Source organism: Rhinatrema bivittatum, chromosome 4 (assembly GCF_901001135.1).
Source record: "Rhinatrema bivittatum chromosome 4, aRhiBiv1.1, whole genome shotgun sequence".
In the NCBI taxonomy this organism is placed as follows: Eukaryota; Metazoa; Chordata; class Amphibia; order Gymnophiona; family Rhinatrematidae; genus Rhinatrema; species Rhinatrema bivittatum.
Window position 1 is genome coordinate 162,452,764 of NC_042618.1, and position 12,461 is coordinate 162,465,224.

The 12,461-nt window shown below is 49.4% G+C and overlaps 1 protein-coding gene across 3 annotated transcripts in view; it reads right to left on the minus strand.

Moving 5' to 3' along the window:
- The window catches only part of ASPSCR1 (ASPSCR1 tether for SLC2A4, UBX domain containing), a 249,279-nt gene that overhangs the window by 114,762 nt on the left and 122,056 nt on the right, over positions 1-12,461 (minus strand). For all 3 annotated transcript variants that reach the window (XM_029599053.1, XM_029599052.1, XM_029599054.1), the window contains one exon: positions 11,479-11,630. In XM_029599053.1, the coding sequence (XP_029454913.1) occupies positions 11,479-11,630 (152 nt within the window). The remainder of the gene's footprint in view (positions 1-11,478; positions 11,631-12,461) is intronic.

Genomic DNA, 12,461 nt, shown 5'->3' on the forward strand with positions numbered 1-12,461 from the left:
TCGGTGAATCCCCATGTATGCCTGCAGCCGGGCAGGATGCTGAGTCCATCTGCATACACTAAGGAAAACGAGATTATCAGGTAAGTAATCTCTACATTTCCTAGCGTGTAGCAGATGGACTCAAAACAAATGGGATGTACAAAAGCTACTCCCGGACTGGGCAGAAGGCTGCCCGAGGTCCGTTAAGGATTGCCCTCGCAAATGCTGTGTCCTCCCTGGCCTGGACGTCCAGACGGTAGAATCTGGAGAAGGTATGGAGGGAGGACCACGTCGCCGCTTTACATATCTCTGCAGGCGACAGCAGCTTAGCTTCTGCCCAAGAGGCAGATTGTGCTCTGGTAGAATGAGCTTTGACCTGTAGAGGCGGTGGGTTTCCCGCCTCTATGTAGGCTGCCTTGATAACTTCTTTAATCCAGCAGGCGATGGTTGGCCGTGAGGCCGCTTCCCCTTGCTTCTTCCCGCTCTGCAGGACGAACAGGTGGTCCGTCTTTTGTACTGCTTCTGACATTTCCAGGTATCTGGACAGCAGTCTGCCGATGTCAAGATGGCGTAGCATTCGACCTTCCTCCAACTTCTTCAAACCTTCCGTGGTAGTCAAGGATATGGTTTGGTTGAGGTGAAAGTGTGAGACCACTTTGGGTAAAAAGGATGGAACTGTACGAAGATGGATAGCCTCTGGAGTGATTCTGAGAAATGGATCACGACAGGATAGTGCTTGTAGCTCTGAGATGCGGCGTGCTGAACACACAGCCAGCAAGAACACCATCTTCAAGGTTAACAAACGGAGAGACAGGCCTCGAAGGGGACTGAAGGCTGATCCCGCCAAAAATTCCAATACTAGGTTGAGATTCCACAAGGGCACTGGCCACTTCAGTGGTGGGCAAATGTATTTGACTCCTTTCAGGAAACGTGAGACGTCTGGGTGTTTGGCAATGGTGTTGCCGTCACTCCTGGGACCGTAGCAAGACAGCGCTGCTACCTGAACCTTGATGGAGCTGAGGGACAGACCCTTCTGAAGTCCATCTGGTAGGAAGTCCAAAATGATAGGAATCTTAGCGGCATGCGAATTGGTGCCGTGAGAGTTGCACCAGGCTTCGAAGACTCTCCAAATCCTGATATATGTTAGGGATGTGGAGAACTTGCGTGCTCGGAAGAGTGTATCTATAACCGGCTCAGAGTATCCCCTTTTCTTCAGTCGAGCCCTCTCAATGGCCAGACCGTAAGAGAGAATTGAGCCGGATCCTCGTGGAGGATGGGACCTTGCCGCAGCAGGTCCCTGTAGGGAGGCAGAGGTAGAGGGTTCCCTGCCAGTAGTCTTCTCATGTCTGCGTACCAGGGTCTTCTTGGCCAGTCCGGGGCCACTAGAAGAACTAGGCCTCTGTGTCGCTGAATCCTGTGTACAATGGCACCCAGCAGGGGCCATGGAGGAAAGGCATATAACAGGATCCCCTGAGGCCACGGCTGTACCAGGGCATCGATCACCTGGGCTCGAGGATCCCGCCTGCGGCTGAAATATCTGGGAACCTGTGCGTTGGACCTGGACGCTAATAGGTCCATGGCTGGCGTCCCCCATTGATCCACAATTATCTGAAAGGCTGTGGGCGACAGCTGCCATTCCCCCAGGTTTAGGCTTTCTCTGCTGAGGAAGTCTGCCGTGGTGTTGTCCTTCCCGGCGATGTGGACGGCGGAGATGTCCTGGAGGTTTGCTTCTGCCCAAATCATCAGGGGAGTTATCTCTAGGGACACTTGTTGGCTTCTGGTTCCGCCCTGTCGGTTGATGTATGCCACCGTGGTGGCGTTGTCTGACATCACTCTGACCGCTCTGTTGCGAAATCTGTGGGCAAATCGCAGGCACGCTAGCCTGACTGCCCGTGCCTCTAGTCAGTTGATGTTCCACCTTGACTCTCCTCTGGTCCACCGCCCTTGGGCGGTGAGCTCCTCGCAGTGTGCTCCCCATCCGTTCAGGCTGGCATCTGTGGTGAGCAGGATCCAGGTTGGGGAGGACATTCTTGACCCCCGGCTCATGTGACCGGGCTGTAACCACCACCGTAGCTGATACCGCACTCTGGCCGGTAGAGATAGGTGTATGGTGTAGTCCTGTGATCGTGGGCTCCATTGAGATAGCAGGGCGCGTTGCAACGGTCTCATATGGAGTGGATGTCATGAGGCCGAGGACCTGTAGGTAATCCCGAGCTGTGGGCCGGCTGGCGCTCAGCAGGATCTGCAGATGACTCTGGAGTTTTGACTTTCTCTTGGAGGTCAGGCTGACCTTATCTTCTTGGGTGTCAAATTGGACCCCTAGGTATTCCAGCGACTGGGACGGCTGTAGGGAGCTCTTGTTTATGTTGACTACCCATCCGAGGCTTTCCAGAAGAGCTATAACTCTGTTGGTTGCCCGGTGGCTCTCCTCCGGTGACTTTGCCCTGATCAGCCAATCGTCCAGGTAGGGGTGGACGAGAATTCCTTCCTTCCTGAGTGCCGCCGCCACTACTACTATGACCTTGGTAAAGATCCGCGGCGCGGTGGCTAACCCAAAGGGTAAAGCTCAGAACTGGAAGTGCTGATTCAGGACTTTGAAGCGTAAATAGTGCTGGTGATCCCGATGGATTGGGATATGCAAATAGGCTTCCGACAGATCTAGGGAGGTGAGAAACTCCCCTGGCTGTACTGAATTTTTGACAGACCGCAGAGTTTCCATGCGAAAGCTGGGGACCCGTAGGTGTCGGTTGACTGACTTGAGGTCCAGGACGGGCCTGAAAGTGCCCTCCTTCTTGGGCACTATGAAATAAATGGAATAATGCCCAGAATTTATCTCTCCTGCAGGTACTGGGATTATAGCTTTTAGGGCCAGGAGCCTCTGTAAGGTCACTTCCAGTGCCGCGTTCTTGAGCGGTGAACAAGGAGATTCCACAAACTTGTTCGGCGGAAGCCGAAGGAAATCCAGGTAGTATCCTTCTCGGATGATGGCGAGGACCCACTGGTCCGAAGTGATCTCGACCCACCTGCAGTAGAAGAGGGTTAGCCTGCCCCCTATGGCTGCTACCCCCAGATGGGTCGGCTGATTGTCATTGTGGGGTGCGGCCGGGGCCAGAACCCAAGCCGGTTCTCTTCTTGTTGTGCTTAGTCCGAAAGGGCTGGTTCCTGGCCTAGGAACGAGGTGCTCGATAGCGAGCCCTGTAAGGGTTGAAGCGCTGAGAATTTCTACCTCTGGATGGTCTAGAAAAAGAACGCTGGATCCTCCTTGACCTGTCTTCTGGTAGACGGGGTAATGGAGAGGCACCCCATTTAGTAGCCCAGTTCTCGAGGTCGCTGCCGAACAGTAGGGAACCCTTAAAGGGCATTCTTGTGAGTCGTGTCTTGGAGGACGAGTCGGCCGCCCAATTACGTAGCCAAAGCTGTCTCCTGGCTGCCACTGAGGAGGACACTCCCTTGGCTGCCGTACGGACGAGGTCGAAGGCTGCGTCAGTGAGAAATGCGAGAGCTGATTCCATGTCTTCTCCCTAGGTGTTTTTTCTCGCTTGTGATAAACAAGAACGCGTCACCACGGTGCAGCAGGTCGCAATTCGTAGGGACATGGCTACTACCTCAAAAGCTTGTTTCAGAATGGTGTCCATGCGTCTGTCATGCGTATCCTTGAGGGCCGCTCCCCCCTCAACCGGAATGGTGGTGTGCTTCACTATTGCATTAACTATGGCGTCTACCTTGGGGCACGCCAGCAGCTCCTTGGATGCCGGATCCAGAGGGTACATGCCTGCCAAGGCCCAACCCCCTTTGAATGATGCCTCCGGTGCCTTCCATTCCAGATCGATTAGCTGCTGTGCTGCTTGTAGGAGGGGAAAATGGTGAGCCGGTTGGCGCAGGCCCTCTAACAGGGGGTTCATTTTAGGGTCCCCTGGGGTGTCCTGGCCCGGAATGGCCAGTTCCGATAGGCATTGTGAGACCAGGCCTGAAAGATCCTCTTTCTGAAAGAAGCGCCTCATGGTCCGATATGGTTCTATCTCCGAGGGAAGTTCACCCTCCTCGGGGGGCTCCTTATTTTCCTCGGAGCAATCCGAATCCCCATAATCGGGGGTGTCGGGTGGCGAGTGGCTGCGCCTAGGTCTCGAGGGTCCAGGGGCCGGATCAACCGGGACGGAAAGACCCACTCGAGGAGCAGACTGCATCTGGACAAAGGCGTGAATCCCCTTGAATAATTCCACCCAGGAAAGCAAAGCCGGATCTGGCTGTAGGGGCACCATGTCTCTCGGGTTCCCTGGCTGCTCGCCGCGGCCTGCTAAGTCCGGCGTGCTCCCTGAGGAACCGCTGGGCTGGGACCTGTCCTGTCCTGGAACTCCCATGGCCTCCTCACATTGGGCACACAGTGAGTCTGCTTCCTCGCTCTGTATGGCTCTGAGGTTGCATTCTGAGCAGAGGCTTAGAGCTTTCATGCCTGATTTTGGAGGTGCCGGCTCTGCAGACGCATGGGCTCTCTTATGCTCCATTCGCCTGAAATTCGGTGTCACCCAAGGATGTGCGCCTAACAAGTGCGCTTAACAGCATACGCCTAGAACGGGCGTCTTATAAATGTGCGCCTATAAACGGGCGTCTCATAAATGTGCGCCTATAAACGGGCGTCTTTATAATGCGCGCCTATAAACGGGCGTCTTACAATGCGCGCCTATAAACGGGCGTCTTACAATGCGCGCCTATAAACGGGCGTCTTACAATGCGCGCCTATAAACGGGCGTCTTACAATGCGCGCCTATAAACGGGCGTTTTACAATGCGCGCCTATAAACGGGCGTCTTACAATATGCGCTTAGTCAACGTGCTCCTATCACGTGCCCTAACAACGTGCGCCTATCGCATGCGCTAACAACATGCGCCTATTGCATGCGCTTAGCAACGTGCGCCTATCGTGGGCGCTTAGCCTTAGTTGGCGAAGGCGAGTAGGCAGGCAAAATGGCGACCTCCTTGGCGGGCTGCCTCATAGGCAGGCCCAGTTAGTCCACACTTCCTCGGAGACCAAGTAAAGATGTACGCCTTACCTTGTCTTTGGCGCTTCCCGGCTGCGACCCGGGCGGTCTCCAGCTGCGGGGGGAGAGGGTGAGTACCTTCACCGCCGCGCATAAGGAAGTGCACCCGCTGCCTCTAGGCCGCGCCCGAACTCGTCTCGCTCGGGGGCCAAGCCGCGCCCGAGCCCTTCTCACTTGGGGGCTAGGTCCCTGCCACGAACCGGCCACCGGACCGAGGCTCTCACCTCCGAGGGACCACGGAAGTCAGCTCGGGAAACTCAACTGGGTGAGTGACCACCTGGTATCACCACAGGAGTGCGGGGCTCATCTTCAGTAGGATTCTTCTATGAATTTAGTCTTTAGAATTTGGAAACACGCTCAGCGAGCGTGAGGTAGCTCCAAACTGCTTTGGAGACGGAAATTACTGATTTGCTACACTTCCTGTGGGGGTATATGTACCCGTGCTGACGTCAGATCCGTCTCCAACTGCTAGCACGAGCACACTATACCTATTTGTTTTGAGTCCATCTGCTACACGCTAAGAAAATACATTTGGCAGAATAAGGCTGGATCCAGATTGGTCTTGCTGGACCTCAAGGAAAGGAAATTATCAGGGTAAGCCTAAATTTCTCTTTGCTTTTTATCCAGCCCAACCAGTCCAGATGCAGGGGATGTACCCAAGCTAACACTGCAACGGGTGAAAGACTTCCAAACTCGCTCTTAAAACTTGCTCCAAACGAAGCTTCTTTCCTGGCACAAACATCCAGACAATAATGCTTCAAAAAAAAAAAAAAGAAAGTATTAAGATGACCAAGTTACACCCTTGCAAATGTCTACTGAACCACTAAATGTAACTCAGCCAATGAAGCCGCCTGTGCTCTTCTAGTTAGCACTATCAAGCCAAGAGGCACAGACTTTTACTCACTTAAATTACAACTTCCTTAATCCAGTGTTCTGTCAAAGCTGCCTCACCCTTTTCAGAACTCAAAAGGACAACCAGCCAAAAATAGAGCTAGTTTCAAATTCCAAGGAGGAAATGTATCTCTGACTGGAGATCTGATCTGTTTCACACCTCTCAGAAAACAAGACATATCTAGATGGGAAGAAACAGGCCTACCAGAAACTTTGTCTCTATATCAGGCATTTGTTGCTACTTGAACCTTTAAGGAATTCAATGGTCTTTCTTCAGTCTATCCTGCAAAAAACTTTAAAATGTAAGGCATCAACACATTCTTGGTTGAAACCTATTTAGCTGCGCACCAGCTCTCAAAGGTCTTTCAGACTCTTACATAAGCCAAGGAAGTGGAACTAGAATGCACAAGAGTATTCACAACTTCATAACCCCTTTTTACTCAAGAGACCTCTCAAGGGCCAGGCCATAAGACAAACTTGAGCTAGATCTTCATGTTTAACTGGACCCTGAACTAACAGGGTAACAATGGATCCTCGTCTAACACCCCGATTAGTTCTGTATACCAAGGATGCTGTGGACAATCCAGAGCCACCAAAATCACAAGTCCTTGATGCAAAGAGATCCTTTGAAATACCTTGCCTATTAGGGGCCATAGAAGAAACACATATAGAAGGTCAAATGACCAGGGTTGCAGTAGGGCAACAACCCATAGAATCTTTTTTCCCTTCTGCGACAGAAAAATCTTCGTATTCTAGCTGGTCGCTTTCAGATCCATCTCTGGCATTCCCCATCTACGAACAATCCAAGCGAATGCCTCCTGTGATACAGCCCATTTCACAGGATTCAGGGAGCTGCAACTAAAAATGTCTACCTCCACATTCTCCACTCTGGCTATGTGCATTGCCAAAAATCACTCTCTGCCCAATCCAATAGCAGACCTGTTGACTCTTGGTTTCTCCTTGACAATATATGTAAGCATCCGCCATCGCATTTGTCTGACAGAATTCTGATAGACTGATCCTGGAGCAATAGGATAAACAGTAGAAGAGCTAGTCTTACAGCTCTGGTCTCCATCCGATTGACGGACCATATGGACTCCTTCACTGTCCAAACTCCCTGAGCCACAAAACCCTGAAAATGAGCCCCTCAGCCTGGAATCTGTTGTAACCATAATCCACAAAGGGAACTCAATATACATGTTTCTCCAGAATTTTGATTAGAAGTCACCAATCCAAACTCATTCTTGCCTGATTTGGAAGAGAAAACTTTATCAAATAATTCTGAGACCGAGGGTTTCATCTGGAAAGCAAGCTTTCTGCAAGAGACTCATATTGGCTTTCACCCAGAAACCTAAGTCTAGGGTTGCTTTCATAGCTACCAACATCTGAAGATAACTCCACATGGTGGGTTACCTCTGCTGCAACAGTGATCTTACTTGAATTTGCAATTTCAGAATCCTCTGACTTATCAACTGCAACTAAATGACCTTCATGTCAAACAGAGCCCCCAAATACTTTGGGATCTGAGAGGACTGCATAAGAACATACATTTCCATGCTGGGTCAGATCAAGGGTCCATCAAGCCCAGCATCCTGTTGCCCTGCTTCGTGTCGAACCAAACACCAAGATACTATAGCGACTGAGATGGCTGAAGACTGCTCTTGGCCACCCAACCAAGTTCCTGCAACTGTGCAGGTCACCAGGCGGCTCTCTTCCAGACACTTGGCCCGAATCAGCCAGTCATCCAAGTAGGGGGTGTACCAGGATCCTATTCTCTCTCAACTCTGCTGCCACCACCACCATAACCCTAGAAAAAGTTCTGGTAGAGTGGCCAGAACAAAAGATAGTGCTCGAAACACTAATGACAATCCAAGACCATGAATCGCAGGAACATTGGTGCTCTAGCCAGATGGGAATATGCATGTACACCTCGGACAGATCCAAGGAGGTCAAACTCCTCCGACTGCATGGCCAGCATCACTGAGCGCAAGGTTTCCTTGAGAAAACGAGTCACCTGCAAATGACAGTTGACCCTTTTGAGATCCAGGATGGGATGAAAGGAGCCCTCCATCTTGGGCACAACGAAATAAATGGAATATTTTTTGAGATGTGGACACTGGAACCACAGCCCTCAAATTGAGGAGCCTTGACAATGTACACTCCACCGCCTGCCTCTTTTGCGGGGAGTGGCAAGGAGACACTATGAACACGTCCCAAGGAACACTGTAAAACTCCAGTGCATATCCATCTCGTATCACCTCCAAGACCCACTGGTCTGATGTGATTTTGATCCATCTCTGATAAAAATTAAAATTAAAAAAAAAGAGAGAGTCGACCCCCTAACTCTTGATCCCGGGGGTGGGTCGGCATATCTTCATTGTGAGGCTTGGGAAGTTCTACTACCCAGCCTTCGCCCTGCCTGGGCTGTCAGGGATGAAAGGACTGAGACTTTTCTAAAAGGCCTAGTCCTCTGAAAGATCGCTCCTCTTTAGGGTTCAAAATGCTTGGATCCCCTAAGTATGACCTCTCATGATAAAGGAGAGCGGGGTCTGCTGCTTATCCTCTGGCAACTGAAGAACCGGAGACTTGTTCCACTTATTGGCCATTTTCTCCAACTCGCTCCCAAACAAGGGCAAGCCTTCAAAAGGCAACTTTCTAAGATTAGCCTTGGAGGTTGCATTGGCCGACCAATTTCTCAGCCATAACTGACGCATAACTGCCATAACAAAGCCACCCCTTTGGCTGAGGTGCAGACCAAATCGAGGCCTGCTTTTGCCAAAAAGGCAGCTGCTGGCTTTATAACTGCTCTGGAATTCACTCCAGATTCATCAACCTCTTGAGAGAGAAGTAAACAGGAGCAAGCCACCAGGGAACAAGAAGCAGCTCTCGGCTAGGTCATCACTACTGCTTCAAAAACTTGCTTGAGAATGGCCTCAATCCTTCTATTGTGCACATCCTTCAAGACCGCTCCTCCAACCACAGGGATAGTACATAAGAACATGCCATACTGGGTCAGACCAAGGGTCCATCAAGCCCAGCATCCTGTTTCCAACAGTGGCCAATCCAGGCCATAAGAACCTGGCAAGTACCCAAAAACTAAGTCTATTCCATGTTACCACTGCTAATGGCAGTGGCTATTCTCTAAGTTAACTTAATAGCAGGTAATGGACTTCTCCTCCAAGAACTTATCCAATCCTTTTTTTAAACACAGCTAAACTAACTGCACTAACCACATCCTCTGGCAACAAATTCCAGAGTTTAATCTGCTTAGAGACAGCACACACAAGTGCGTCCACTTTCAGAAAACCACTCTCTCACCACTGGATCCAGGGGGTACAGGCTTTCTAAAACTCAACCCTCCTTTGAAATTAGCCTCTGGGGCACCTCACTCAAGGTCACTCAATTCTTAATGGCCTCCATAACAGGGAAAAAACAAGAAGCTTTACACAAAGAAACCGAAATGGGATTCTTTTTTGGCTCAAACATGAAATGAGCCCCAGGTACTCCCAGCATCTTTAATGTCTGGGAAATCAGAGCTGGTAACTCATCTCTATGAAAGAACCGCAACATAGTCCTGTACGGTTCCAGTCCAGGAGAAATTTCCCCATCCTCCAGAGAGTAAGAATTGGCTTCATCATCCATTCCATCCGGATCCCTATCAGGAAGATTGGCTGCTGATCTAGGAGTACTTTGGCGCTTAACCACAGCGCCAGGTGTGTGGGAAGTTACCATCTGCGACACTGACCTGGCAAGATTGGTCGGGGCCAAGGACTGTGCAGGAAGAAAGGATTGCAATCCTTGAAAAAATTAAAAAGACAGAAGGATCCATGCCAAAATCAGGAGACACCTATCCTATGCCCTTGAGCTACATTCCCCCACTGACGAACCAGTTAAGGGAGTTCCAAGGTCAGGCACCCCTTCTGACATGTCTTTACCCAGGCTCTCATCAGGCTGGGAAGAACCAGGCTTAGTAAAATCAGACTATGGCAATTCACCCTGAGAGTGTAAGCAGCGCTGGCACAGTTAGTGGGAACACCAGGCTGAGATGCCCGAATATGACAGGTAGTATAGAGGAAAAGGCACTTAGATTTCTTAGCTATAGGCGCCAGTCTGTCAGTATGCTTAGCAGGCAACTGAAAGGCATATGTCCAACTGAATTCGCGCTGTAAGAATATGCGTCCAAAATTTAAGTGCCCAAAACTTAGGTGCCCCAAATGTTTAAGCACACAACTCTGTGCATGATGAGCACCTAAAAACTGAGCGCCCTAGCCAGATTGTGTGTACAGGCAAGCGCGCACTGAAATTAGAGGCCACTATCAACTGGATGCCCAAGCAGGCAGCCAATTAAACGTTCGAAAACTGGGCACACAATTTGGACGCACAGCCAGACACACTTGCACAAACCGATGGTCCTGAATAGGGCAACCTAACACACAGGAAAAAGGTGCGAAAACAGTCATCGTGGCCTACCAAGCACTGCACACAGAAAAGCCTAAAAGCGGGGCCTAACCCAAAAGGACTGGATCAACCCGCCAGGCTGCCCACATCCCTTAAACTCCTTCGGAGGCGGGAACGAACATTGGATTGGCGTGCCAAGCACAGAGACCAGAGGAAGGCGGAGGCCCTATAAAAAAATCAAAAAACCACCCCCCCCCCCCTTCTCAGTTTGTTTTCTTTTTTTTTGTGTTTTTTTTTTTGTTTTACCTGAGCTTAGCCTCTCTCGGCTGAGTACAGAGTTTATCTCCGGCTGTGGGGGGAGAGGGCACATACCGTCACCACCATGCTCGGCTTCTTGTACCCGTTACCTTTCAGCTGTTTCATCATTTAAGTCCACAACAGCTGAAAAACCAGCTAATGGACCAAGGCACTCATCTGAGGGACCACGGAAATCACTTCAGGAATTCTCAACTTGGGGGTGGATCATTTGGTATCACCACAGGAGAGCTAGGCAAATTAAATTTCCTTTTTTGTCCTTCTAAAACTTAAAGCATTCCCCAGTAGGGAGATGCACGTCCACTATCTGCTGGAGACAGAGAATACTAGCAGGTTCAGGTCACCGCAGGAGTATATATACTGTGATGTCAGCTTTGCTCCATCTGCTGGTAGAGGTGCATAACCCGCTGGTTCTGAATTCATCTGTCTGGACACTAAGAAAGAAGTATATTTCTGGAAAGGTCACAGATTGAACTACCCCTACAAGAGTTTTTTCCAATTCTCCAAACTACTGTGGAAACACATCATCCTGCCACTCAGCTAATGCTCTGGTTAATAGGTACAAATACAGTTGTGTGAGACTATAAATGATATATCTGTGAAAAGGCAACTATTTTAAATGTGTACATTATATATATATCTAAAAATTTAAACATGCATGTAACATGATTGTCCCTAAGTAAATGTATAAATGTGTGTCAATGTGTGCACACATGTACGAACAAATGGCATAAGTAAACATACTATGGGAGGTGACTAAAGAGAAGGAGACAGAAGCAGGTTCCAATGTAGAAATTGGGTTAAAAGGCAAAAAAGCAGGAATACAAGGGCAAAAGAGGATTAATGAGAGAGAAAGTCACCTTTCACTCTTCAGTTGTGCAAAACGTTTTCTCACATCATCCACTGTGACCTCAAAGAACTCATCAGGAAGTTCTTCTGGCCAGTCTCCCACCACATTTTTATAAGGCTCTGTCATGTCCAGGTGGCACACCACTGGCTCTCGCTCAATCAACTAGTAAGAAAAAAAAGCAGCAGATAAATACAGAAGAAAGAGAGCACAGAATCCTGTTTCCTTCACAATTTTTTGCATTAATCTCATACCAATAAGCAGAGCTAGACAAAAATCTGGACACCTAAATTTCAGTGCCTGCATCACCACCATGTGTGGGCAAAAGAGAAGCGACTGGAGCCTGGCAGATGATCCGCTATTGCCAATCCCCAGAAGGAGGGAGAAGGAGAGAGAGGTTAGGTGGGAAAATGACAGCGAAGAAAAAATACAAAATTCAGCACCACCATACTGAGTCAGACCAAGGGTCCATCAAGCCCAGCATCCTGTTTCCAACAGTGGCCAATCCAGGCCATAAGAACCTGGCAAGTACCCAAAAACTAAGTCTATTCCATGTTACCGTTGCTAGTAATAGCGGTGGTTATTATCTAAATCAACTTAATTAATAGCAGGTAATAAACTTCTCCTCCAAGAACTTATCCAATCCTTTTTTAAACACAGCTATACTAACTGCACTAACCACATCCTCTGGCAACAAATTCCAGAGTTTAATTGTGCGTTGAGTGAAAAAGAACTTTCTCCGATTAGTTTTAAATGTGCCACATGCTAACTTCATGGAGTGCCCCCTAGTCTTTCTATTATCCGAAAGAGTAAATAACAGATTCACATCTACCCGTTCTAGACCTCTCATGATTTTAAACACCTCTATCATATCCCCCCCCTTAGCCGTCTCTTCTCCAAGCTGAAAAGTCCTAACCTCTTTAGTCTTTCCTCATAGGGGAGCTGTTCCATTCCCCTTATCATTTTGGTAGCCCTTCTCTGTACCTTCTCCATCGC